This window comes from Gobio gobio (genome assembly GCF_949357685.1).
Source record: "Gobio gobio genome assembly, chromosome: 6".
Classification (NCBI taxonomy): Eukaryota; Metazoa; Chordata; class Actinopteri; order Cypriniformes; family Gobionidae; genus Gobio; species Gobio gobio.
Window position 1 is genome coordinate 11,105,939 of NC_137102.1, and position 26,703 is coordinate 11,132,641.

Below are 26,703 nucleotides of genomic sequence, written 5' to 3' on the forward strand. Positions count from 1 at the left end.
ACCACTTCGCTTCATAAGGCCTTTATTAACCCCACAGAGCCGTGTGGAGCAGTTATATGATGGATATATACACTTTTATGGACTTTATAAACAAGGCAACAATTCACTGCCATTATAATGCTTGGAAGAGCCAGGACTTTTTTAATATAACTCTGATTTTATTTGTCTAAAAGAATAATGTCATATACACCTAGGATGACTTGAGGGTGAGTAAATAATGGGATAATTTTTATTTGTGGGTGAACCCTTTAAGTAATATTGTGACGTACATTCATTATGTATCAGTGTATAATAAACATAGAGAAGCAGTTGTCACATGAGTGTGCTGAGTAGCCATTTAGCTACACTTGCGTTGAGATTGACAGGATTAGATGAACATGCTCCTCCTGGACTTTCCTTTCAAGCTCCACTTAGATATTCCCATTGATGTTCTTACAAGTGATTGCAAATTGACTTCTCCTACTGCGGCTGCCAAAACTTTGTTCACTTGGCCCGTTTTATCCAGAGAAACAAACATTTATATTTGAAGCTGAGTTGCACATTAACAATTTGACCCTTTGTATACAGAGGGACAAAAGAGACAAATCCGCACTGAGGAGTAAATCTTAAGACATGATAGTCACTGCGATTGATGCAATACAGCAAACTGAAATAGGAATTAGCTGCTGGGGTTTTTTGTTGCTCACTGCTCCCATGAGTGCTATAAAAAAAAGACTCCAGGAAATTTACTGCAGCAATACACGCAATATAATTTTATGTGAGTTTGAATCAAATTTGAGCTGTCAAAATATACAGGCCAATCGCAACATCATCCCATTTATCAGCAATCTGATCCAAAACAGCAGACGTAAGGGCCTTTTCTGGTCAACTCGGGTACTTACATGAATGGTTTGAACGTTAAGCCCTGTGCAGTGTACACATCTAGTTTTAGCAAATAAGGTGATATTTTTTGAACCATCAGGCATGCTGCACTTGGCAATCAACAAATTAACAGACTGCACAAGGGCGTGGGGTTATTTTTGTTGTGTAACTATGCAATGTAGATATCTCAAATGGTATTGGCGCTTAAGCACAAGCCAACAGCAAACACCTGTTGAGGGCATACTGCCTCTAGTCAACCAGAACAGACGCAGCTGCTAGTATTCTTTGAGTGGGCTGACTGCTGTTTGCTAGTACATCCTCACATTGGGTGCATGCTCACAATGCACTACAAAACCAAACCAATTAAGAGCATTTCAGTTGTGTGCTAATCGACAAAATCTCCATTTTTGCAAGCTGTCCTGTCATTATGAGATTTCCATCATTTTGGCGCCGGAGATGATATTGGGGCATCGATGAGGACAAAACGCGGTCGTGGTCTTCAGCCAAAAATAAATCTATTCTGCAGGTGTGAACACACAGCAGCAGTGGGCTGGAAATATGCTGGCTCATTCGGAGTTGATAAACCATTCCATTGAAAACACAGTGATTTATTGTACGCAACACACAAGCTCGACTCTTTATGTGGCTAGCAGAATTCAGCCTAACTGTCTAATCCAAACGCTGTTCTGGTTTAGGGAAAACGCATATCCCAACAAAACCGCGCTAGTAAATATATGACTCACGCCTCCCACTATCTTCAGCCCAAGATATATAGAGCCCATCTGCCTCCGTCCCGTACACACCTGCAGGAAACATGCTGAGTTGCAGGCGGCAAGAGAGAAACGGGGAGCGGTTTGAGCTAATTCATCTATTAATTTGACTTTTTAGAGGATGAGGGATCTACCATGAATTAAATCCAGGCAGACTGCCATCGTTGGATGCGTATCGTAGCTGGCTTTACAATGCTCTAAACAATAAAACGGGTGATAAGTTACCTCAGCGTCGATGGCACGGACAGTGGCTGTTAAGAACATTGTCGTGCCGGTGACTATAATGTCACAAACTGACGCCCCTGGGCACAGGCTCATAATTCGTTGTGTTAAGTGCAGTCACAAATGTAATAGTGTTACGGAGGGACTGAGATGAGAGGCGTGCGGATCCATATGCAAAGCTTTTATTAAAGATGTGTCAATAACAGACAGGGCTCAAACCAAGGCAAACAGGCATGATATGGACAAGACAAAGAGCATTCCAGGGACAGGCAAGGGTCATCAACCAGATAACTTCATCCAGGGGACAAGGCAAGAGGATAATCTGACTTCCAGGCTAAGGTCCAGGCGAGAGGCAAACAGTATCCAAACAGGGCAAGACAAATAGAGATAATCAAAGGCGAGCAAGAGTCCAGGGCAGGCAGAGAGCAGGCAGAACACAGGAAACCAGGCTAGGATCAAAACACAGAGTAAGACTAGAACAGACTAAGAACACGGTTGGCTCCGTAAAGAAGCTATCAGCTAAACAGCAACATGTGCTAACAATACTCTGCAATCAGTGAGCTTGTGCATCAGTGTTTTATAGTCCTTGTGATTGAATACAGGTGTGGAACTAATTAGGAGCAATGAAACCTGGGAAATGTAGTCCAGGGTAACATGTAACTGTGTGCAGTGAAAAAGTCTTAATGGTGACCTCTGGTGGTGGGTAGATGGAAACGGCAGGCATAGGATATGTTACAGAGCCCCCCTCCAAGGAGCGGCTTCCAGACGCGAAACAGAACAGGAGAAGGGACGGAGGGCCAGGACCATGTGGTGGGAGTAAGACTGAAGACAGAGTCAGATCAGGAAGCCAAGGCGGAGTAGATTGAGCAAGCGGCCAGGACGAAGCAGGCTGGACAGACGACCAGGGCCAGGACGAAGCGGGCTGGACAGACGACCAGGACCAGGATGAAGCGGGCTGGACAGACGACCAGGGCCAGGACGAAGCATGCTGGACAGACAACCAGGGCCAGGACGAAGCGGGCTGGACAGACGACCAGGGCCAGGACAAAGCGGGCTGGACAGACGACCAGGGCCAGGACAAAGCGGGCTGGACAGACGACCAGGGCCAGGACGAAGCGGGCTGGACAGGTGACCATAGCAGAACAAGCTGGGTTGAAGACCACCAGAGTATGCAAGTGAACCACCACGGTGGCCCAGATGGATAAGGGACCCATGGTAAAGACTGAAACCTAAGGAAAACTGAGACATAAAACACAGACAATGTATCCACGGCCCCAAGGACCGAGACAGGAAATGCAATGAGTTCAATCAGAATCTCTTTGGGAGTGACTGGATGAACGGAGAGTTCAAAATCGGGTTTATGAATGGAAACTAGGCAGATAGGTGGTTCAAAATCAGACTTGATGGGGAAAACAGAATGGGGAAACAATTCAGAATCACAAGCATTGATTGAAACTAGACCGGCTGACAAATCACACATTGGATCATTGAAGGAAATTGGACTTGCAGAAAATTCAGAGACAGATTCATTATAGGCAGATATTTCGAAATGGAGTGTGTTGATAGGAACTGAATAACTAGACTGCTCAAAACTAAAAACATTGACTGAAACTGGCAAGACAGATAGTTCAAAATCAGACACATTTGAGAGAACTGGATGGGTAGACAGTTCATAATTAGACTCATGGGTAGGAACAGGATAGTCAGATAAGACATTTGTGGAATCTTCGGTTATGACAAAGCTACTGGAACCGACAGGAAACTCCTGTACCATTTCTAGGGTTGTGACAGGACTAGCAGGACAGAAAAACGGTTCATTTAGGACCTCTGTAGTCAGTTCATGAAGGTACAATAATTCATTGACTGTCTGCTTGGCTGGTTCAGAACAGGATGACAGTTCATAGATGGCCTTTGTGGCCGGGTCAAGACAGGTTGACAGTTCATAAACAGCCTCTGAAGCGGTTTCAGGACAGGACAACAAGGGTTCAGAAATGGTCTCCATGGCTGGTCTAGGACATGACAAGAGTTCATAGTCGGCCTCCAGAGCTGGTTCACAACAGAATGAAAGTTCAGAGACAGCCTCTGCGGGTGGGTCGATACAGGACAAAATTTCACAAACGGCCTCCGTTGCCAATTCAAAACAAGACGAGAATTCATTGCTATACGTCACCACTGCGCCAGGAGCTGAAGCGAATACCATCTCATAAGATTCTGCAGCATCTGCCGCCACCTCTGGATATTCAGCAGTGGTATACGAAGCCCAGATACACCATAAAGCGATCCCCATCATGGGGAGCGCTGCCGACAGGGGAATAAGTTCAGGAGCAGGAGGGCTAGAATGAATCGGTTCGGGGATCCCAGCGGTGCGTACTGATGCCAGCGGTGGATCCTCCACGCTGGATGCCAACCTTTGACGCATAACGGTTTCCCCTGACAGATCAGATGAGGGTTCTGAGGTGGCAGACCTGCCGTGAGGAGGCTCTGGAAGGTCTGCGGAGACGACACGAGACTCTGGAAGGTCTGCTGAGACGACACGAGACTCTGGAAGGTCTGCTGAGACGACACGAGACTCTGGAAGGTCTGCTGAGACGACACGAGACTCTGGAAGGTCTGCTGAGACGACACGAGACTCTGGAAGGTCTGCTGAGACGACACGAGACTCTGGAAGGTCTGCTGAGACGACACGAGACTCTGGAAGGTCTGCTGAGACGACACGAGACTCTGGAAGGTCTGCTGAGACGACACGAGACTCTGGAAGGTCTGCTGAGACGACACGAGACTCTGGAAGGTCTGCTGAGACGACACGATACTCTGGAAGGTCTGCTGAGACGACACGAGACTCTGGAAGGTCTGCTGAGACGACACGAGACTCTGGAAGGTCTGCTGAGACGACACGAGACTCTGGAAGGTCTGCTGAGACGACACGAGACTCTGGAAGGTCTGCTGAGACGACACGAGACTCTGGAAGGTCTGCTGAGACGACACGAGACTCTGGAAGGTCTGCTGAGACGACACGAGACTCTGGAAGGTCTGCTGAGACGACACGAGACTCTGGAAGGTCTGCTGAGACGACACGAGACTCTGGAAGGTCTGCTGAGACGACACGAGACTCTGGAAGGTCTGCTGAGACGACACGAGACTCTGGAAGGTCTGCTGAGACGACACGAGACTCTGGAAGGTCAGCTGAGACGACACGAGACTCTGGAAGGTCTGCTGAGACGACACGAGACTCTGGAAGGTCTGCTGAGACGACACGAGACTCTGGAAGGTCTGCTGAGACGACACGAGACTCTGGAAGGTCTGCTGAGACGACACGAGACTCTGGAAGGTCTGCTGAGACGTGAGGAGGCTCTGCGACCCCCACAGTGAAAAAAGAGCCAGTTATCAGTAGAGCATAATCCAGAAAATGACTGAGCGATGTACGAGGACCCTCATGGATTAATCGAGACTTTAAGGGTGGATTTATGCCTTCACAGAAGAAGTCAATGAGAACACAATCAGGCAGATCAGAAAAATATGCTAAATCCAAATACTCCTGAATATATACCTCTAGCGGTCGCATACCCTGTTCTAGGGCCAATAACTGTCTTGCAAGGTTCATACCTGACCAGTGTTCTTTAGAGAAGTCGCTGGATCCTCGGGTGGCAGAGTATTCTGTTACGGAGGGACTGAGATGAGAGGCGTGCGGATCCATATGCAAAGCTTTTATTAAAGATGTGTCAATAACAGACAGGGCTCAAACCAAGGCAAACAGGCATGATATGGACAAGACAAAGAGCATTCCAGGGACAGGCAAGGGTCATCAACCAGATAACTTCATCCAGGGGACAAGGCAAGAGGATAATCTGACTTCCAGGCTAAGGTCCAGGCGAGAGGCAAACAGTATCCAAACAGGGCAAGACAAATAGAGATAATCAAAGGCGAGCAAGAGTCCAGGGCAGGCAGAGAGCAGGCAGAACACAGGAAACCAGGCTAGGATCAAAACACAGAGTAAGACTAGAACAGACTAAGAACACGGTTGGCTCCGTAAAGAAGCTATCAGCTAAACAGCAACATGTGCTAACAATACTCTGCAATCAGTGAGCTTGTGCATCAGTGTTTTATAGTCCTTGTGATTGAATACAGGTGTGGAACTAATTAGGAGCAATGAAACCTGGGAAATGTAGTCCAGGGTAACATGTAACTGTGTGCAGTGAAAAAGTCTTAATGGTGACCTCTGGTGGTGGGTAGATGGAAACGGCAGGCATAGGATATGTTACAAATAGCTCCGCACTTTTTTGACCAATGAATTTCCATGACTCTTCCCAGTCATTTGTGATTACAAGATAAGGACTGTTTTGAGAAATAAATTGAGAATGATTACTGGGCTTATTTCAGGTTGTCACATCCCTGTATGTTTGTGGACTTTTACGTTATTTCCTGTTGTGTGTTTTGCTTTGTAGTTCTTTGTAGTTTTTCATGCTGATTTAGTTCTCCAGGTGTTTCCTATCTGTCACGCCCCCTTGTTACCTTGTTTAGCTAGGCTTCCCTGTGTATTTATAGTGCTTGTGTTCCACTCGTGGTTTATCAGTCGTTGTACGTATGTATTGATGTGGTATTATGAATTCCTTTTTTTTCTTTCTAGTTTTGTCATTAAATGTTCCTGTACTTAGATTCGCTTCCTTGCCTGCTTATTCCACACTCTGCGTTACAAGGTACTCAGATTTGTTAGGTACCAATACAGTACACTAATAGTAAGGATGTACTAATATTACAATTTTGGTCAATACGATAAGTCAATAATTATTTTCATGTTATGACCAAGTGGCAATCTCCCCCAGTTTCTCTTGAAGCCAATACGGAAGTGACAGCAGAAAAACACAGCCCGTATTGTTTACAGCCCGGTACAAATTGTGGATTTGGACTATATAGCTAATTTTGCCCTTCATGACAACTGTGAGGGGTGTGAATTTTTTTTATAACTCATTCGTTTACATTATATAAAGCCTTAAAGTTCTGCATAATTAAGGTCGTGGTCACTTTGAGTGACAGGTGGATTGTCGTTTGTCTACTGTCTGTTAGTCATCATGTCACCTCAGCTCCGCCCACGTCCCGCCTCTTTGCTAATTTTCAGTTATCCGGGTGTGACGCGTGATGACGCGCTGACAAAATGGCAACGGCCAGCTCAAACCTACTTTATGCTTTAAAACTGCTCTTCAGAATCCTATTGGTGACGCCATGGACACTACGTCCATATTTTTTTACAATCTATGGTTATGACCAATAAATGTCTGATAAAAAATAATCTAAAAAAATTATACAAATGTGTCTAAAAGAAAAACTATTAGTTGTTATTCAGTCGTTGATATTAAATTAGTGTCTTTAAAGGGTTAGTTGACCCAAAAATGAAAATTCTGTCATTAATTACTTGTCGTTTCGACACCCGTAAGACCTTTGTTCATCTTCGGAACACAAGTTAATATAATTTTGTTGAAATCCGATGGCTCATAAAAGGTACTCAAGACGTCGTTACAAAGTCCATCTCACTACAGTGGTTCTACAATCATTTTATGAAGCGACGAGAATAGTTTTTGTGAATAGACTATATTCAACAAGTTATTGTCTACCGCCTGGGCCTTTGACGTGAACTCACAAAGCACCTCGAAGCATGCGCGAGTATATGACTTTCATTTCGCGGCTTTGATAAGGCACTTTTTCGTGCACTTGTTCGTTTCTCACGGTTCGGGCATCCAGGACTTTAGCCCCATTTTTAGCCCAGGCGGAAGACAAGAACTTGTTGAATAGTAATTATTTAGATTTTTTTTTTGCACACAAAAACTATTCTCGTCGCTTCATAAAATGATTGTACAACCACTGGTATGGATTTTGTAATGACGTCTTTAGTACCTTGTATGGGTCTTGAGAGTGCAAATTACATTGCTACCAATGGAGGCCTTTCTGAGCCATCGGATTTCAACAAAAATATCTTAATTTGTGTTCCGAATATGAACAAAGGTCTTACGGGTGTCGAACGACATGAGGGTAAGTAATAAATGACAGAATTTTCATATTTGGGTCAGCTAACCCTTTAAAGATTAACATTGCCATCTTCTAAAGTGAAAAATTATCAACCTGCACTGTAAAAAGCAATTTTTTTCTTCAAAGAGATTCTAGCATAAAAGCAACTTTAAATATGGTTGTCATTAGAATCTAAAACATCCATTTTCCAAAATTGAGATTTCTTCTTTTATGATTTTCAGGATCGCACCAAACATCGCCTGCAGACAAAGGACTTTGAGGCTACCTTTTGGTATAGCAAGCCTCTGTCTCATTCTTACAGACAAATAGAAGAGGACATTTCAATCTTCTCTGCCAAAACCCATTTCAGAGACTGTGGATGCCTCTGACAATGACTGATTGTCTATGAGGGCGAACCTGCAAACTTTGGTTAAGTGCATCCACATTTATGGATATGGGTTAAAAATGTAACCACATGATGGATATTATTCCCTTCCATCACTCAAGTCAATATGGTTATGGCTGTCTGTGCGAAGACTGCAGGGGATCTGAGAAAACAGATGCACTTGAGTGAAGGTCACGGTGAAAACTAGCATCAAAAGTTAGGTGGAGAGGAAGCTGCTGTTCTGCCCATCGGCTACAATCAGGACAAGACTCGATCAAGCTACACGGATTCTGGAGGTGCCAATGGACAGCGGTCAACTCAGCGGCGCAGCATCTGTTCCCATCCTGACCGGAGCGCACTCACATAGATTGAACGCTTATGCTATATTTGCTGTGCGACAAGACAGAGAGGCGTGACACGCACATAGGACATGGTTTGAAATATTGATCACTCCGGAGCAGGGCTAACTGTTAGCCGAGGCAGCTATGAGATAATGATATTATTTGTGAAATTTTATGAAGGATTTCATCCTAATAGAATTTAGGATTGCAAAAAGATGAAATACAGCTGCTCATCGCTTGACTACAACACCACACAAACCAAAAGTAAAGCGAGTAGGGTATCTTTCAGTAAAACGTTTAGAAGAGCTCAATTATGGAGGACAAATCAAGCAGTAGCAGCTTCTGTAATTGACAGACCTTGTTCGATAATAAAAAGGAGCGCCGTAGCACATATGTATAAATCAGGCCTCTTTCACGGCTCATATTTTGTGTTTCATTCTTTGTTTCAGCCAAGAAAGATAATTACTGTCAATGTAACCTTCACAAATTTCCAGAAGACCTTCAAACCATAACAGTAACCATATAAATTAGCTCCATAATTGCACAAAGTAATTTGAGGTCACTCACAGCTTTCAGTAGCCAGGATGGTGATGTTGTGTACAGCATTGGCTTCTCTGTCTAATAGCTTAGCCGTGCTGATGACTCCTGTTGATGACTCAATGTTGAAAAATCGTTCCAAGTCTGTGTTTCTGTCAATTGAATACCTGGAAAAAAAGTTTTAATGGGTTTCAAGCTTTGACTTTTAAATGAATTCTATAGATACGTATGCCCTTAAGCCATAGCTACAAGCCCCAACAGCAATCATTATTTTCAGAGGCTCTTAGGAACAGAGCTACTTAATTATGAGCATTTGTCTTTTAGCACAGTACAACTGAGCCCCACTACTCATTTACAGTCAACGTTTGCATCCACTCCCACATAAACAAAATAATTAAATGCAATAATAATGACACTAATGACTTGCATATGTGTTGTCTTAGGCCTTCTTTATATAAACATGCATTTATGTAATTGACTCAGACAGCACCCGACCCTATTTAAAGTCACTCGAGACAATTTTTGTACACCTTCAATGCATTTTCCTTATTCACATGCAACAATGTGAATAGTACTATGTACCTTACCATTCAAAAGTTTGGGGTCTGTAATATTTAATTGTTTAAAAAGAAATGAATTCAGCAAGTACGCACTAAACTGATCAAAAGTGACAGCAAAGATATTTTCCTCTTACAAGTAAACACTGTTCTTTTGAATTTTCAAGTTTCTAAGAATCCTGAAAAAAAAAAGTATTACAGTTTCTACAAAAATATTAAGCAGCACAACTGTTTCCTACATTGATAATAATAAGACATGTTCATTGAGCAGTAAATCAGCCTATTACAATGATTTTTAAAGGATCATGTGCCACTGAAGTAATGGAAGATTCAGATTTACCATCAAAAAAAGGAGAAAAAAAACACTGTAAAATATATAAAAATGTAAAATGGTTATATTCAATTGTAAAAATATTTCACAACATTATTGTTTTTGCTGTATGTTTTATTAAATAAATGCAGCCTTAGTGAGCATAAAAGTTACCAACCCCAAACTTTTGAACGGTAGTAAATATATTTTTTTCATAAGCCATTTTGCACAGGTTTGTGTGATCAGATCTCTATCCAGAGATATATTACACTGCAAGGGGAGACTGCAATCCAGCTAAAGACAATCTAGATATTATCTTTATACGAAAATCAGGTCTTATATTTTTATTAAGGTTTTAAGCTTTAATTAAAATGCTGTAGTCTTTCTCAAGATTTAATCTTGCCTTCATAAAACCAGTATCACTACGGTGTGTGAAGTCATTCCACAAGGCCATGCCTTACCTGATGGGACTATTGGTGGAGTCCGGGTCCAGAGCAGAGACGGTTCCTATGATGGTTCCCACTTTAGCAGCTTCAGAGACAACCATTTTACTGAGTGGAGGGGAGAAGATAGGAGGCTCATCTACATTCTCCACAGTCAGCCTCACCATCGCCGTATCACTGAACGGTCCTTGAGACAAGAACCGTGGGTCTATGTTCCTGTTGGATGCCTCAATTTTCAGAGTGTAGCTTGACTTTGTTTCAAAGTCAAGATTCTGAGGTAAAGAGCACAAAAGGAGGGAGGGAGAGAGGGGGAAGTGTTGAAGAGATAGTTTTGAAATTATAAACAAGGACAGAGAATATGTGGTAAGCATCCAGACAAGTCAAAAACAGTTCAGATTTGAAATCTAGCCATGTGATGTGTGTACATATATAATGCATCCAAGAACCCTTGATCCTCTCCTTTTAGCGCTCATATTTCATTTAAGTATTGCTATCGATTGACAGGACAGAAAAGAACAGTGTCAAAGCAGTACATTGATTTTAAGACAGAGATACATGATGCCGAAAATGTCTTGTGGAATACTTTCTCATATAGTCATTTATCACTCCTGACTGCTGTAATATGCAACGCATTGAAAACTACCTTCCGTGCCTCCTTCATATCACTGACAATACATAACATCCCTGAGGGTGCAACAAAGCCAAATCCAGCACTTGTGAACGTTTAACTGTAGCTTTAAAATGAGAAGTCAGAGTCGGTTTATTGTCAATTCTATCCTACATAGTTTCCCTGGAAACCACAGTGCAAATATAAAACACTGTATATACAACATACAGAGTTCAATACGCAAGTTTTTAGACATATTATCGTTGTACTCATGTTGGGTACATCATTTTTTGAAAAACGTTTTCTACTAATATTTCAGTCTAATTTCGCTGTGTAAATGTCAAGTGGTGTAACCAAGTAAAAAGTGATAAAATATTTTCCATACAGCTTGAGTACACTTCGAGTGCACAAATCTAGTCCACACATTCCCCCAAAAAAGGCTTTGTTCAAGAAATAACAATATTATAAAACCTTAAAAAAGAAAAGTTTTTTGTGGAGTTTATCAATATTTTATATTTTATTAATAGTAATATTATAAACAGAACTGATGCATAATGCATATTTTTAAATGAACAACAATAAAATGTTATGCCACACTCCAAAGTTTTATCTTTAAGTTTTTTCTTTAAGCCCCACAAAAAATATCAAAAGTGTTCTGATTCAGAAATTGAAATCATATTTATAATAGAGATGTTTTGGAATAATTTAAAATTGAGTTGGGCAAAAAAATTTGTGTCACGTCACTGACCTATATAAAATATATACAATATATGCTAGAATCAAAACACATCCCAGAACTTTATAGATGGACTATGATATACCCTAGACCAGGGGTGTCCAACCCTGCTCCTGGAGAGCTACCGTCCTGCAGATTTCAATTCCAACCCTGCTCCAACACACCTGTCTGTAATTATCTAGCACCCTGAACACCATGATTAGCTGGTTCAGGTGTGTTTGATTGAGGTTGGAGCTAAAATCTGGGGTTGGACACCCCTAGACCATATAGTACCTTTATTTTAATTCACGATTAGTGGACTTTGTTTGAACATTACACTATGATAGTAAAAATTAAGCACTGTGCAGGGTACAGTTGGAATGTAAACGGGTTTTGGCAAAATAAATAGAAAAGCCCACAAAATTCAAGATATGGGTGCAAAAATTCCCCTGTATGTAGTTTTTATTTCTATAAAAAACATGGCACACAAGCAAAGGGGATGGGTGGAGGTAAGGTGGGTCAAAGCACTTGAGGAGCATGATCGCCTGTGGGAAGAAACTGTTCTCGGGTCCAGTGGTTCAGGAGTGTATGCCTCCTGAGGCTTCTCCCAGAATGAAGAAGGGCAAAAAAGCTGAAGGCCAAAGTATTGTCCTTCATGCTGTTACTGAATTTCTTTAGACACTGCTTGAGGGAAGTAACATGCTGAGCAGTCTGCACTGTAGGGGCTTCCAGCGAGAGGAAGAGCAGTTTCCAAACACTGTTGATTTCCTGAAGTCAACAATTATCTCTTTTGTCTTGTTGACATTAAGAGATGGTTGTTGACTCCTCAACATTTTTCTAGGTCTCTCATCTCCTCTCTGCATGATATCTCATCATTGTTATTGATGAGCCCTAGCACTGGGATGTCATCGCTAAAGTTGATGATATGGTTGCCGGGGTGCCTGGCAACCAGGCTAAGAGTCAACAGCGAGAACAATAGAGGGCTGAGGACATGGCCCTGGGGGACACCAGTAGTCACGGTGACAATTTGTGAGGTCTGGTCATGGAACCTGACTGCCTGAGGTCTGTTTTTCGGGAAATCTATGATCCAGCAAGTTTCGATCCTTACCGTTTTAAAGCAAAATTCCGGCTATGCAGTATATTTTAACCAAAGTTTTGAATACCGAATTCATGTTAAAAAACGAAACAGTGAATTCTATCATAAGTGTTATTCATAAAGGATAGTTTTGCCCATAAGCAAAATGTCAGAAGTCAAGTGTAGGTGGACTGGAGGTCTCAATATGGGTCATGACCAGCTGCAAACAGCACTTCTTTATGATCCCATTTAATCCCACCGGTCACAATTGTGGCCACAATTTTTCCTCACATATTTTAATGTGGTATTAAAAATCAACTTCTATTAAGAAGGAAATGTTAATTTATAATGCAAATGTAAGATGTCTACATGATTTCTGGGCAGGTCTAACATTGTTGGGTAGTTTGGTCATGTGACCACACACATTTATTTCCTGATACTGCCATCTTAACACAATGATGACGTCAAAGCTCAGAAATGACAGGCAAGTTTTCTAAGTTAATCTGTCTCATCTGTACTTATTTATTGTTTTGCTTCAGTTTGAGTTTCCTATAATGTATCGTTTTGTCATCATTTTATTTGATTATTTGTGCCGTACTGCTGCATAGGAATGCTATTTTGTCCTTTTTTAATCTGAGCCAGACAAGGTTTATTTCTTTGATAATGGAATAAAACACGAATTTCAACTATTTAACCCAGTGTTTAAACTAATTGCTGGAGGTTTTTCAGACCTGTGTTCTACAACCGCTCACAATTGTGACCAGACATAAAACTAATTTTTTCATGGACTTTTCGATAATTTTTTTAATCAATTATTTTTAACCATTAAGGCATGTTACCGTAGAGTTCTTCAGCACTCTTACTCTGCAGTCAGAATACATTACTTTGTCTGGAACTCAAAGGGGTCTTATAATGGAAATTATCCCAGTAGTTGTTAGTGTCTGTATGCATTGCCTCGGATTAACCTCTGACAGCATCTGAAGATACACACTTTTTACATCTAGCACATTTTTTTCATCACACTCCCTTCACAGGCATAAAAAATGTATTGCCTTCACTTATTTGCTGTCATAGCAATGGGGCTGAAAGTACATATAAGGTTTGGGCTGTCTATGGCCTACCTTCTGCAGAGTTATGACTCCTTCTTGGGTATCTTTGTCTGGCGCGACCCTGAACACCCCAAGGCCGTCGCCCTCTATAATTCTGTAGTCCATCTCAGCATTTGGTCCGATGTCAGAATCCAAGGCTTTTATCTTGGCCACCACTGATGCCACAGGCAGGGATTCAGGCACAGCAAACTGATAGGATTCTGCAAAAAAGGCCCGGCAAACACACACACCCACACGCAGAGGTTATTGATGATGCTATTTCTCTTTTTTCCTTCCTTATCACCCAGCTGTTAAGGCCGGGTCTGAGCTAATAATGTATCCCTCTGCTCCGTAGCAGGTAAGCCACTCTATAGATATAGCAAGCACGAGGACAGTCTGAGCTCTACACTTTCCCGGACACATACTGATGGTGGTGATGGAATCATGCAGCTAAAAATAGGGCCAGAAATGACTATGACAATGATCTAAAATATCCCCAATTATAAAAGAAGATTGTTCAGTTCTATTCAGAAGATCATCTACCTGATAATTACACAGCAACTACAGCGAGCGCCTGATCTCTCTAATACGAGATCAGCCCGAGTTATTAAACATCTCAGATTGCACTCATGCAATTTAAATGGAGAGACAGCATGCGTTAATGGTGGATCAGGTCCACGTTTGCTTTATAGTCAGTAGTAGAATCATACTCCGTGAATAGCGGGGTGGGTTGTCGTTAACGTCCGTCAGCGTGACCGTCACCGACGTGGTGCCTGAGAGTCCTCCCATTTGGCCAACCATGTCTTTGGCTTGGATTACCAGAAGATACTGGTCCCGTGCTTCTCGATCCATGTTGGGCAGAGCTGTTCTCACAATGCCTGCACAAAAAGTTCAGGCATTTTATTTTCAGGCAAGTTTTACTGAATGTCCTGTTGTTTAGTGTTTAATTAAAAATTATGGGGGGTGTTGGTGCATGAGATGTACTGTGTAATGGTAACATCCTCCTGTCCTGAAATAGCTGTGAAAAAGCATCTAGATTACAATATGGATCGCTTCCCTTCTGTATTATAGGGATATGGAGTGTGCATCAATTAAAATAGGATTACCATTTAGTAATCTAAACAGCAAGGACCTTTTCCAGATTTGTTAGGACATATCATAATGGATCTCTCATCGATGAGTCAAATTCACTGAAGCCAGTGCAGGACTGTAAATCAATTTCCTCTCCAAGTCATTGTTAGTTTTGGAATTATTTCTTGGCACACTGAGAGTGATTAAATAGTACCTACTTCTTTTTTGCACACAGAAAGCTACGATGAATCCTAATCAATAACCACTGCTATTTGCTATATCTGCCTTCAGTTTCCTCCACATGTTGTGGTGGCATCTCTAAAATTAGCTGGGCACTTTAAAAGAAAAGAGAGAAAAAGTTTAATCAAGGTTTGTAATTTACCCTGTTGATTGAGTCCATATGTGGAAATGACCTCAGTTACAGCTAGAGTGCTGATTACATTAAGGATTTCATTCCCTGTAATCAGTTGCTAATGTGCGGCAGTAACTTCATCACAAGTCCCATCAACTTTTTCTGTCTTTAAGTGAGTCAATCAAAATAGCGGTCTCTTGACGTTTCCATGTTTCCATTACAGGAATTGGTGGTTACTGCGTCATCGCCTTGAGAAGACTTATAACTCAAGTTACAGTGGAACACGTGCTTTTTTTCCTTTCTTTTTATAGAAATTAATCTGAATTCAAATGTGCACTGCACACTGTTTAGCTAAAGAGATAGACGGATGAGAATGATTTAAAAATGTACTGCTGGATACGCTTTAAATCTCAACATTTTAGTGTTTGAATATTTTACTGACAATTCTGCAAATAAATAAGCATTTGTAACTTCTGCGTACCTGTCTTTGGTTCCACTGAGAAATAGGGTTGTCCCTCAAGGATGGTGTACACAACTCTGGCACTGTTTCCATATGTGGGATCATCTGCGTCAGTTGCCTTAACCTCAACCACAGATGTGCCTGGAAAAAATTATCCACCCAATTTGGTCAAAATGTTACCAGACATACACTGGATTCATGAGCATTGAGCCTCACTTGATTACAGAACTGAAACCTGATGCAGCCTATCAAGAAAACATGATTCGAATATAGTGGTTTGCTGCTCAAGAAACATTTCTTCTTATCGATGTTTGTTTAAAAGTTTAAAAGATCAGCATTTATCTGAAATATAAATCTTCTTTTTGAGCAATATAAAAGTATTCATTTCATTTAACAACCAAAAAAGAAATCTTACTGATCCCAAAGTTTTGACTGGCTTTGTATTTTTCTGAGGATTTTGAGAGAGTAAAAACAAAAATGCTGTGTAATATTTTTAAAATGTCTGCTCTTGCATCCCTGAACCATCTGACCCGCTGTCAATTGCAGAAACGAGGCATCTGCCGCTGAATACTAGCGTACATGAAGTTCATTAGAGCATTTTGTAATCACATTTGATAAGAGTCACAGTGGCCTCCCGAGTGACAACAACTTTCATTTCCATTGCGCGCCAATTTCCCCAAAAATTACGATTATGTTTTCTTGAACACATGGGATAGAAACGCTGCTTTACCCGTAATTATTTTTGTGATTGTTTTTCATATTATTATTTTATATGCGTACATTAACAATGTAACTCATATAGAAACATATCTTGCGTGGCATCTGCAGTATTTTTTATTCTTGTGCCTGTCTTGATTACAGAGTACTGAGCTGGTGTTGCCTCAGTTCTCATTAAGCCATGCATCCTTGCAAAAGCCCAGAAGGATAAAACAAATCTAATCTAAATCCAAACACGAACTTTAAACACAATTCTGTATGTGGACTGCACTTGCTTTCCATTATCTTATCATGACTTTCCGGTGTTTTTTTTGTTAGTTTTTTTTGCACAATGACATCCGCAGCAGATACAAGTTTGGGGTTATTTTTAAAGAAGTCTCTTATGCTCACCAAGACAGCAATTATTTGATTTGAAATACAGTAAAAACAACAACAGTAACATTGTGAAATATTTTTACAATATAAAATAACTGTTTTCTATTTTAATATATTTAAAAATTTAATTTATTCCTGATGACAAAGCTGAATATTCAGCATCATTACTCCAGTCTTCAGTGTCACATGATCCTTCAGAAATCATTCTTGTATGCTGATTTGCTGCTCAAGAAACATTTCTTATCAATATTGAATTCAGTATTGGGTAGCTTAATAGCTTTGTGAAAATTGAGATACTTTTTTTATGAGAAAGTTTCTTAACAGCATTTTATTTTGAATATAATTTTTGGTAACAAATGTAAAGGTATTTACTGTTATTTTTGTCATCTTTAGATTCAATACTTCATATATGTGACCCTGGACCACAAAACCAGTCATAAGGGTTATTTTCATTTTAAATTGAGATGTATACATCCATACTTTCCATTGATGTATGGTTTGTTAGGATATAGGGCGATATTTGGCTGGGATGCAACTATTTGAAATCTAAATATTGAGAATATCGCCTTTAAAGTTGTCTAAATGAAGTACTTAGCATGTTACTTCTAATAATACATTTTTATATATATATTCACGGTAGGAAATTTACAAAATATCATCATGGAACATGATCTTTACTTAATATCCTAATGATTTTTGGCATAAAAGAAAAATCAATCGTTTTTACCCAAATAATGTATTGTTGGCTATTGCCACATACCCGTGCTACTTATGACTGGTTTTGTGTTCCAGGGACACACATATTATCATTTTTCCTGTAGATCTGGAGAACAAAGGGAAGTTTAGTGCTGCTTTGGCTTACTGATATTTCCCAGATTTTATTTAAACTGTAAAAATGGCTAATGGAAAGTGCCAAGCCTTCATTTGAGCACAATTTATGGGCCCACTCCAGACTGTGGTGTTCCTCAGAAAACGTAGATTTCCCCTAAATGCGGTTGCTTGTAAAAAACTAAAGCAGACATTTGGGGACAGGCCCAGATGTTGTCATATTGGTAACCTAAGCATCTGGAGGCACAGCTGAGTGTAGAAAAGCGCAGCACCATGGCAACACTTCACCGCAGGGACCGAGGCCAAATGAGTGCTATAAGATTGTGCGACGTGATTTAGTCTCTTATAGGTAACCTTGTACCTCTGCAGAATCATTTTAGGCTCTTTTAGATTCAAAAGGCTGATACATTTATAGCCAGTTAAGGACACGGCATATGGACACACATCATACTGAAACCACTATGTGCGAAACTGATTGGATGGGAGTATGAAGGCATATGTTGTGAATTTCATTTTGGCCTCATGCTGACGTCTGGCGTGAGGGAGAGGTGTCCGGGTTAGGTTATGGTCCTCAGATTTGCACCAAAAAAAATCTCCTGTTTCTTAATTACCAAATTAAATTAATCATTTTCTCGTTAATCAAATCCATTCATCACCGGTTGACTGCTAATGAATTTAAATGGATCTATAAAGCAGTCATCGAGGACAAGGGTCGCTTGCATTCACAGAGGCTAATGGCTTTGTTCACGCCGTTGGACAGACAGTGGCAGCCAGCATGTTAATTGCTCTTCTAAAAAAGCATGTCAATGTTTGCGTGATTGTTAGCTACTACACTCTGCGTGGTCGAACTGACAAACAAGTGCCCTGTACCGGGGGCATTCATTATGTATATCACTGTTCTTAGGTGATCCTCAGCTAACCCTCAATGCCTAAACAAATACGTGAGACAATTACCAATAATCATCATTAAATTGGATGCACCAATAAACCCTGGCTGATAGGATAAGCTGATACTTATCTTCAAAACTGATTACAGATAAATGGTTGTTATCATTGTATTTTGTCAAAAAAAAAACAATAATAATAAAAAACAATCAATCATTGTAAATTTAGGCTTGGCAACATTATAATGTCCAGTATAAAAAAGGATGTTCATTATGAGATTTGGTAAAGATAAATTTAACAGTTATCATTATTAAATGATTAGTGTTTTTAAAAATATATATTTATATTTGCATTACCTTAATTAAACCAACCAGTAGTAATAAATCAGACCCCTTTTATATTAGGTGGGCTTAACTACTTTGTTCTAACATTTTAATTAATCATTTGATACAATGCACTTACTGTTATATACATGTTTTTACATTGTACTTACATTTTTTAAATTGCCTGCATGTAATTACATCTGTAATTAATTTCTGTAGTTACATTTATAATTACACTGTTGACACTTCCCTTACACCTAACCCTACCCTTAAACTTACCCATCCCACCACACCTGTCCTAACTTTACCCTTAAACTTACCCATCCCACCATACGTCCCTAACTTTACCCTTAAACTTACCCATTCCACCACACCTGTCCTAACTTTACCCCTAAACTTACCCATCCCACCATCCCTGTCCCTAACTTTACCCTTAAACTTACCCACACCACCACACATGTCCCTAACTTTACCCTTAAACTTACCCATTCCACCACAACTGTCCTAACTTTACCCCTAAATTTACCCATCCCACCATCCCTGTCCCTAACTTTACCCTTAAACTTATCCATCCCACCACACCTGTCCCTAACTTTACCCTTATATTTACCCATCCCACCACACCTGTCCCTAACTTTACCCTTAAATTTACCCATCCCACCACACCTGTCCCTAACTTTACCCTTAAACTTATCCATCCCACCACATCTGTCCCTAACTTTACCCTTAAATTTACTAATCCCACCACACCTGTCCCTAACTTTACCCTTAAATTTACCCATCCCACCACACCTGTCCCTAACTTTACCCTTAAATTTACCCATCCCACCACACCTGTCCCTAACTTTACCCTTAAACTTATCCATCCCACCACACCTGTCCCTAACTTTACCCTTAAATTTACCCATCCCACCACACCTGTCACTAATTATACCCTTAAGCTTACCCATTCCACCCCACCTGTCCCTAACTTTACCCTTAAATTTACTAATCCCACCACGCCTGTCCCTAACTTTACCCTTAAACTTACCCATCCCATCCCACCACACCTGTCCCTAAATTTACCCTTAAACTTACCCATCCCATCCCACCACACCTGTCCCTAACTTTACCCGTATCCCACCTCAATACCAGCAAAAATGTTTTGCAATACAATATGAACACAATAAGTACATTGTACTTATATTCTGATGTAAGTACATAGTAGTTAAGGCCACCTTATATAAAGTGGAGCCAATAAATAATAATTAAAAAAAATGCAGATAAATTGTGAATTCCTAATGAACAAATCCAAGGCACTTACCAACAGGAGACATTTCGGGTACTTGAGCATTGTAAGGGCCATCCAGGAACTTGGGCTCATTGTCATTAATATCCTGCACTTTGATAACGAACTCTGACTCTGGTTCGACTGGCAGGTTGGTGGCACGGTCTTGGGCCTGAGCTCGCAGCGTGTAGTAGGCCTGTTCCTCCCGATCCAGGCGCTTCGTGGCATGTATGTCGCCTGTGTTCTCATCGATGGTGAAAAGGGAGGTTGCACCTTCCCCTGTGAGCACGTATTTCACATTGCCCTCACCTTTGTCCACATCAGAATGAAGCTACAGGAAAAGTTGAAAGGAGAAAACAGTTGCTATTAACGGTTCAACATTGTAACGGTTGTCTAGTTAGCATAGTAATGGATAATGTCAGTAGTTCTGTTTACTCATGTGAAAGTACTTCTGTAGTGTTTTAAATAATAAATAGGGATAAACCATCTCCAGCAGAGACGAGAGCGGACTGAATAAATGTCATAACTCAAGTTATTCTTCCTCACACATCTCAACATACATGGATGGATAAAAAAACTATTTTTGTTATACAAAATCTGGCTTGAGGTGCTGTTGCTGTGAGTTACCTTTCCAACATTGAAAGAAACATGAACAGCAGTGAGGAAAGGTCGCTCTGACCTGAATGTTTAGTCAGATTTACGAGTGTACAGTTGTTTTGCAAGAAGCGTGACAATTATACATGGTTTGTTTTATATTTACCATTGTGTTTGAATAGTGCCAACAATGCACATCTGTCATAAGCCATAAACTCATTTAAATTAACAGTCCAGAAATCCTCATAATGAGCCCATATCTCATGTCGTTACCATTTTATGGAAACTGACTTGGTATTTCCGTCACCAGCAGTGAATGATTTTATTTACTTGTTTATTTCTTGAAAGACTTTATTTCGGCTCTCATGGGGATTACAAGTCCTTAGCTTCCCCTCCGCTTCTCTTTCCTAACATTTTTGGTCTTCAAATCTTCAATGGACAACTTGTTTGCTTCATTTAAGCAGCCCTGTCATATCATAAGTCTTTATGATGCTGTTTCTCACAGACACAAACAGAATGATTGGCTGGTGTATCATAGCTGCATTACTTTCATGGGACAAAGTGAATGAACGACAAATTTGGGTAGCAGGCATGCAGTGTCCTGTGGTGTGACATGCTATAATTCATCTAAAACCATTATTCTAATGATTTTATATTATGCATGCCGTTTATGACCACATTTTAACAGAGTTTCTATATAGAATTGTACTTTTAATTCATTCTTCACACCACAGGACTGCAAAAAGGAAAAAAGCTCCCATCTAGTCACATCTGGTTTAGGTTGCAGTTTACTTGCCAATAAAACAGCGCTGCTCCACATATGATGTGAGTTAATCAAAAATTACAATGGTTTCAGTGCAGAAACCGAGTGTGCTAATGGCATTTGAGGCTAATTAATCAAAGTAAATGTGTGTTTGGATGTCATTTCTGGCAAATCTCCAAGGCCAACTACAGTCTGATGACTGTTGTGTGGCTCGGCTCTGCACTTCTTTTTTCAAATGTTTATTCTGACCATAATTCACCGTGATGATGACTGCAGATCATTAGATTGTGTGTGCTCAGCTATATCGCTCCAGCTCTCAAACTCATCCAAAACTATTACAATAAACGTATATATCTTTTCGTCTGAATAAAGCTGTCAAACGTATAACCATTCTCAGAAGTTCAAAAAGTTTGTTCATAGACTTTTATGGGTGTCTTTTGGTGGTGTAATGTGGAGATTCAATGGAGGCGAGTGTAGATAAACCCAAGTGCAGTTTTATTGCCAATGACTTGACTGGACTTAGAACTCACCAACAGCGGTTTACAGGAAACAATACTCGACAAACTGACAAGGCAAGCATGAGGACTATATATACAGAGACTAGGGGAACATATGTCTATGACAACCAATGAACAACCAGAACCACATGACAAGACAATGAACCAATGAGAACTATGGACACATGACTAGACCAACCAAGAAGAACATGACACATTGAGAAGGGAACCAATCAGAACAAGACACATGAAACTAGGGAATCACATGACATGATCACATAAGGGAAATGAGGTCACATGACAAGAACCAGTAAACATGACTTTGAAATGACAAAATAAAAGACATGAAAACATAAACATGAAAAAAAACCCGAAACCAACCGTGACAGATGGTTGTTAGGATTGTTTACGGCCTTTTTAATTGATCCAAAATCAATGCATAAAAATATTAAAAGGTAAAAACTTTATTTTTCTTCAACAATATAGCTGATAAAGAATGTACAGTATATGGGCTTCGATGTCATTTACACTACCGTTCAAAATTTGGGGTCACTAAATGCTTTTATTTAGCAAAGCTGCATTAAAATGATCACAACAACATTTATAATGTTACAAAAGGTTTCTATTTTAAAATAAATGCTGTTCTTTTGAACATTTTATATAAAGAATCCTGGGGAAAAAAGTATTATGGTTTCAACAAAAGTATTAAGCAGCACAACTGTGTTGATGATGGTTGTGATTGATGATAATAAGAAATGTTTCAATTCATATCAGAATCCTTTCTGATTTCACAATATTACTGTATTTTTGATTAAACAAATGCAGCCTTGGTGAGCATAACAGACTCATTGTATATATATCACCCTGGTGTGCTAAAAATATATATTAATGGGAATACTATAATGGGATATTTTACTAGAAATTCTAGGGGTGCCACTAATTTCCTGAATATATATTCTTACATTCTGGGAAAACAAAGTAAAAATAAAATAATTGATGACTCATTCTGCACTACACAGATTTTTGTCCAATCAAAATGTAATTATCCATCACCTTAATATCAAATGCAACCAAGTAGCAAATAATGGTTCATGGCTATGAACTAAAATCTATTGGCTATGTAAGAAAATAAAAGAAGAAAACAAATCCCTTCAATCTGACCTGCCCAGTCTTCCTGTTTCAATAGGAAATACGGCAACACCGGGAAGAAAACAACATGACTTAAAACGATATTGGAATATCTGTGGCAAATATTTCAATCAATATTATCTGTGCACAGCTCATTGTATATGTTTGTGTGTGCGTGTGTGAATAAAAGGAAAACATGTAAATCACTCTCCTAGGCAGGAATGCAATGCTGGAGTCGCTTCTCGACTTAGTCCTCTATCTTGCGGCCATTTTCAGCTCAGAGAAAGAGATAAAGAACCAAGGAGCAACAAAGGGTGCACATTAATGGGCTGCTGAGAACAAGAACAAGAGGCTAAAACATGAACGAGAGGAAGGAAGAACCGAGCCTGAGGAGGAAAACTACTGGAGGAAGCCAGATAGAACCGTAAAGTCTTGGGATGAGTGGTCACCGCTTCTCTCTCAGCCTTTAGTAAGACCTGCCGGCAATCTCGCCACCCCTAACGAACTATCCGGCTGAGTCATGCCGTGTCTGACTCTGTAAATCAGCAATGTGGGTTGTTGTTGACGTGGATGATAGCACAACGTAACGTTTCCTTCATCTGGACCGGGACCAGTCTCATGCTGCCAACGCATTCCACCACAATAAAGAAGATAAATGAAGAGTGTCATTACATCCCTGTCATCTGTCTCTGGCAAACCAGCGAGCCCAATTACGTTGTGAGATTACAAACGCTGCCTGTTTTACACACAGCTAATTTATGTTCATCTGTCTCCTTCTTGGATCCTGCAGGGGTGCTCTTAATATGATTCTCCCTCTCTTACCCACTCTCACTCCCTCCAAATACGAAAAGATTATGGATGTGGCAAACCTGGATGTGTCTTGCCTGCCAGTGCACATCAGTTACTTTCCTCACAATCCCACATAATGAGTGACTTTCATATTAAGACGAACTTCATAATAAATAACACAATTGATATGGGTGTTGTTGCTGGAGTGATCGGCACTGGCGAGGCGTTCACTCTGATTTAGTGTAATTTCTCCATAGCAATTCAGACGCTGTGACTAAAATTGCACAGCAAGAGATATTACAGATGGTGCCTCCCTTAATTAACTACATCTACTCAATCAAAGCAATGAACATGCCTTTTGTCTGCGAATTAAGCACTGCAAAATAAGTTGCATCATATAGATCTGTAGAAATTGCTAGTTTTACATTCACACAGGACAATTAAGGTGATATAGTACGTTTATATTACTTCAGAAAAAAAAATCTATTTCAATTAAAAGTGTTTTTCAAGGTTTCCATTAAATATTAAGCAGAACAACTGTTTTCAACTTTTGATTAAGCAGATGATGCTGAAAATTCAGCTTTGCCATCACAGGAATAAATTGCATTTTAAAATATATTCAAGTAGAAACCATTTTTTTACTGTGATAAATGCAGCATTGGTGAGCATAAGAAACTGACCAAAAGCGAGCCAATATTTTCATATTCTTTGTTCTAGTTCCCTCACAGTCATTCAGCTGATATATGGCCATTAGGATTAGGGGAGTGTCTTTAGCCCTATTCGCACGGGATTAGTATTACCTGGTTGTCTGTGATCTTAATCCCGTGCGAATCGGCCATGTCTGTAATTTATAAAGTAAAAACTCCCCCGTAAAGTACCTACCATATTTCGCCAAACACAGAGGTCCTGTGATAATATTAGTCCCAGTGTGAATCGGCATCTCTGTGATTTGGCCAGGATTTGGAGAGTCGTATATAAGGTTTTTGTTTCCTGTGCGCATTTTTATCCATATTTCGCGAAGAATGGAGGCTGCATTCATAACATGCACCGTTCTAAATGCCTGCGCACATTATACTTTCACTTTAGAATTAGAACCAATTTGGGAGCGAACTGCTTGAAAGGTGTGTTCAATATTATTCTTAATGAAAAACACAAAAACAGAACAGTATGACACACTCGCTTCAATGGGCGCTTTTACATTTAGCTTTGAAACCAAATCTTACGCCGTCATATTGCCAGCTCCTCACTCTTGTGATAAATGCAATCTGATTACTGCTGCTGGTCTGTGCTCAGTTCAGTTTTTAATTGTAACGACTGTTCTCTAACTGAACTAAATTAACTGTATTACTATAAATAAATCAAAACGACGGTGGGAAAGTGATGTAACCGGTGTAACACCGACTATCGTAACAAGCCATACATATACATATAGCAGCATCATACAGCTATATCTATAACCAAAAAACATTTACAAGTCTTGACATCATCCGAATAAATACAAATAAAATCACAGGCTTTGCTTATCCCGTGCGAATGCATCACAGGAAATTCAGATGGGGGGGTGGGGGGTAATTTGTAAATCACACAAGGTCCCAAGATAATACTAATCCCATGCGAATAGGGCTTTCGTCTCCAGGTGTGAAACACATCAATATTCATGACGATTCACGCCCTCCCCGCATAAGCCTTTCTGACACAAAACATGTCTTACAAATTTTAAATCAATATATTGTTTTATGTGAATGAGTTGCCAGAGTGATTTTTACATCGTCTTGAAGCAAAAATTCTAGCCTATGTGATCCAGTTTTCAAAAGTCTTGTGAACAAATATTCAGTGTGTGTTTTATAGTTATTTCTGGGGTTTTTTTTCACAAACCACGCATAAACGCCATTTTCTCAAAACTACAAACTTTTACATACATGCAGCCCACATATTATTGTTGCAGAGTTTGTGCTGAATATAGTGTAATCAGACTTTTGCCATGAACATGTTACAAGTAACAGAAATAAGCTCAAATGTCAGGGCATGTCAAAACACCTCCAGTACCCAGAAAACAGCTCAGGGCTCAGAGGATTAATGTGTGTAGCCTACTTGTACCATGACTCATATTAAATAATCAAAAGACAATGGGCCTCATTCATGAAACAAGAGCAGAACGAATTTGTGTGTAAATTGTTCATAAAGCTGTTCTGACGTAAATTTTCGGATTCACGAAAATGTTTGTATTTTCAAAATGTTAGGTGGTACGAAATAAATTTACACCTGCTCCTTATCACGTGTAAATGGTGCGTAAAACATTTGAACGTTCTGTGTTCTAATTTAGGCAAACTGACGACATTGCATTTTGATGCACTATGTACCGCAATAAAATTTCACACGTTGATTTGCCGTCTTTCTGTTGATCTCCCACATGTTTTTTTTTTTTTTTTTACTGTTGGGTAGGCAGCACTCGTCACTGTCAATTTTTACCAGGCCGTCCAATCACAGTTGAGTAGGTGCGGGACAAAAACTACACAGAGCAATCATCCCACTTGGACACCGACTGAACAACAATATTGGAGTAGTTAATACTGCTTTTTACTGCATTTTTTATATTCAATAATATTCTTCAAAATGAGACACTAGTAACACATTACTGCCATAGATATTCTGTATCATAGCAACCACAGTATATCAGCTGGAAAAACACTGCCCTTGCAAAGCATTTTCAAGCGCCACCAGCTGGCCATTTTCAGAAGAGCACCTG

At 40.1% G+C, this 26,703-nt stretch overlaps 1 protein-coding gene across 1 annotated transcript in view; it reads right to left on the minus strand.

Moving 5' to 3' along the window:
• cdh7a (cadherin 7a) overlaps positions 1-26,703 on the minus strand; it is a 77,094-nt gene that overhangs the window by 23,652 nt on the left and 26,739 nt on the right. Inside the window, exons 3-8 of the mRNA XM_079819238.1 lie at positions 20,223-20,517; positions 15,813-15,932; positions 14,619-14,786; positions 13,942-14,129; positions 10,442-10,695; positions 9,144-9,280 (exon numbers count right to left, since the gene is read on the minus strand). Of these exons, the coding sequence (XP_079675364.1) occupies positions 9,144-9,280; positions 10,442-10,695; positions 13,942-14,129; positions 14,619-14,786; positions 15,813-15,932; positions 20,223-20,517 (1,162 nt within the window). The remainder of the gene's footprint in view (positions 1-9,143; positions 9,281-10,441; positions 10,696-13,941; positions 14,130-14,618; positions 14,787-15,812; positions 15,933-20,222; positions 20,518-26,703) is intronic.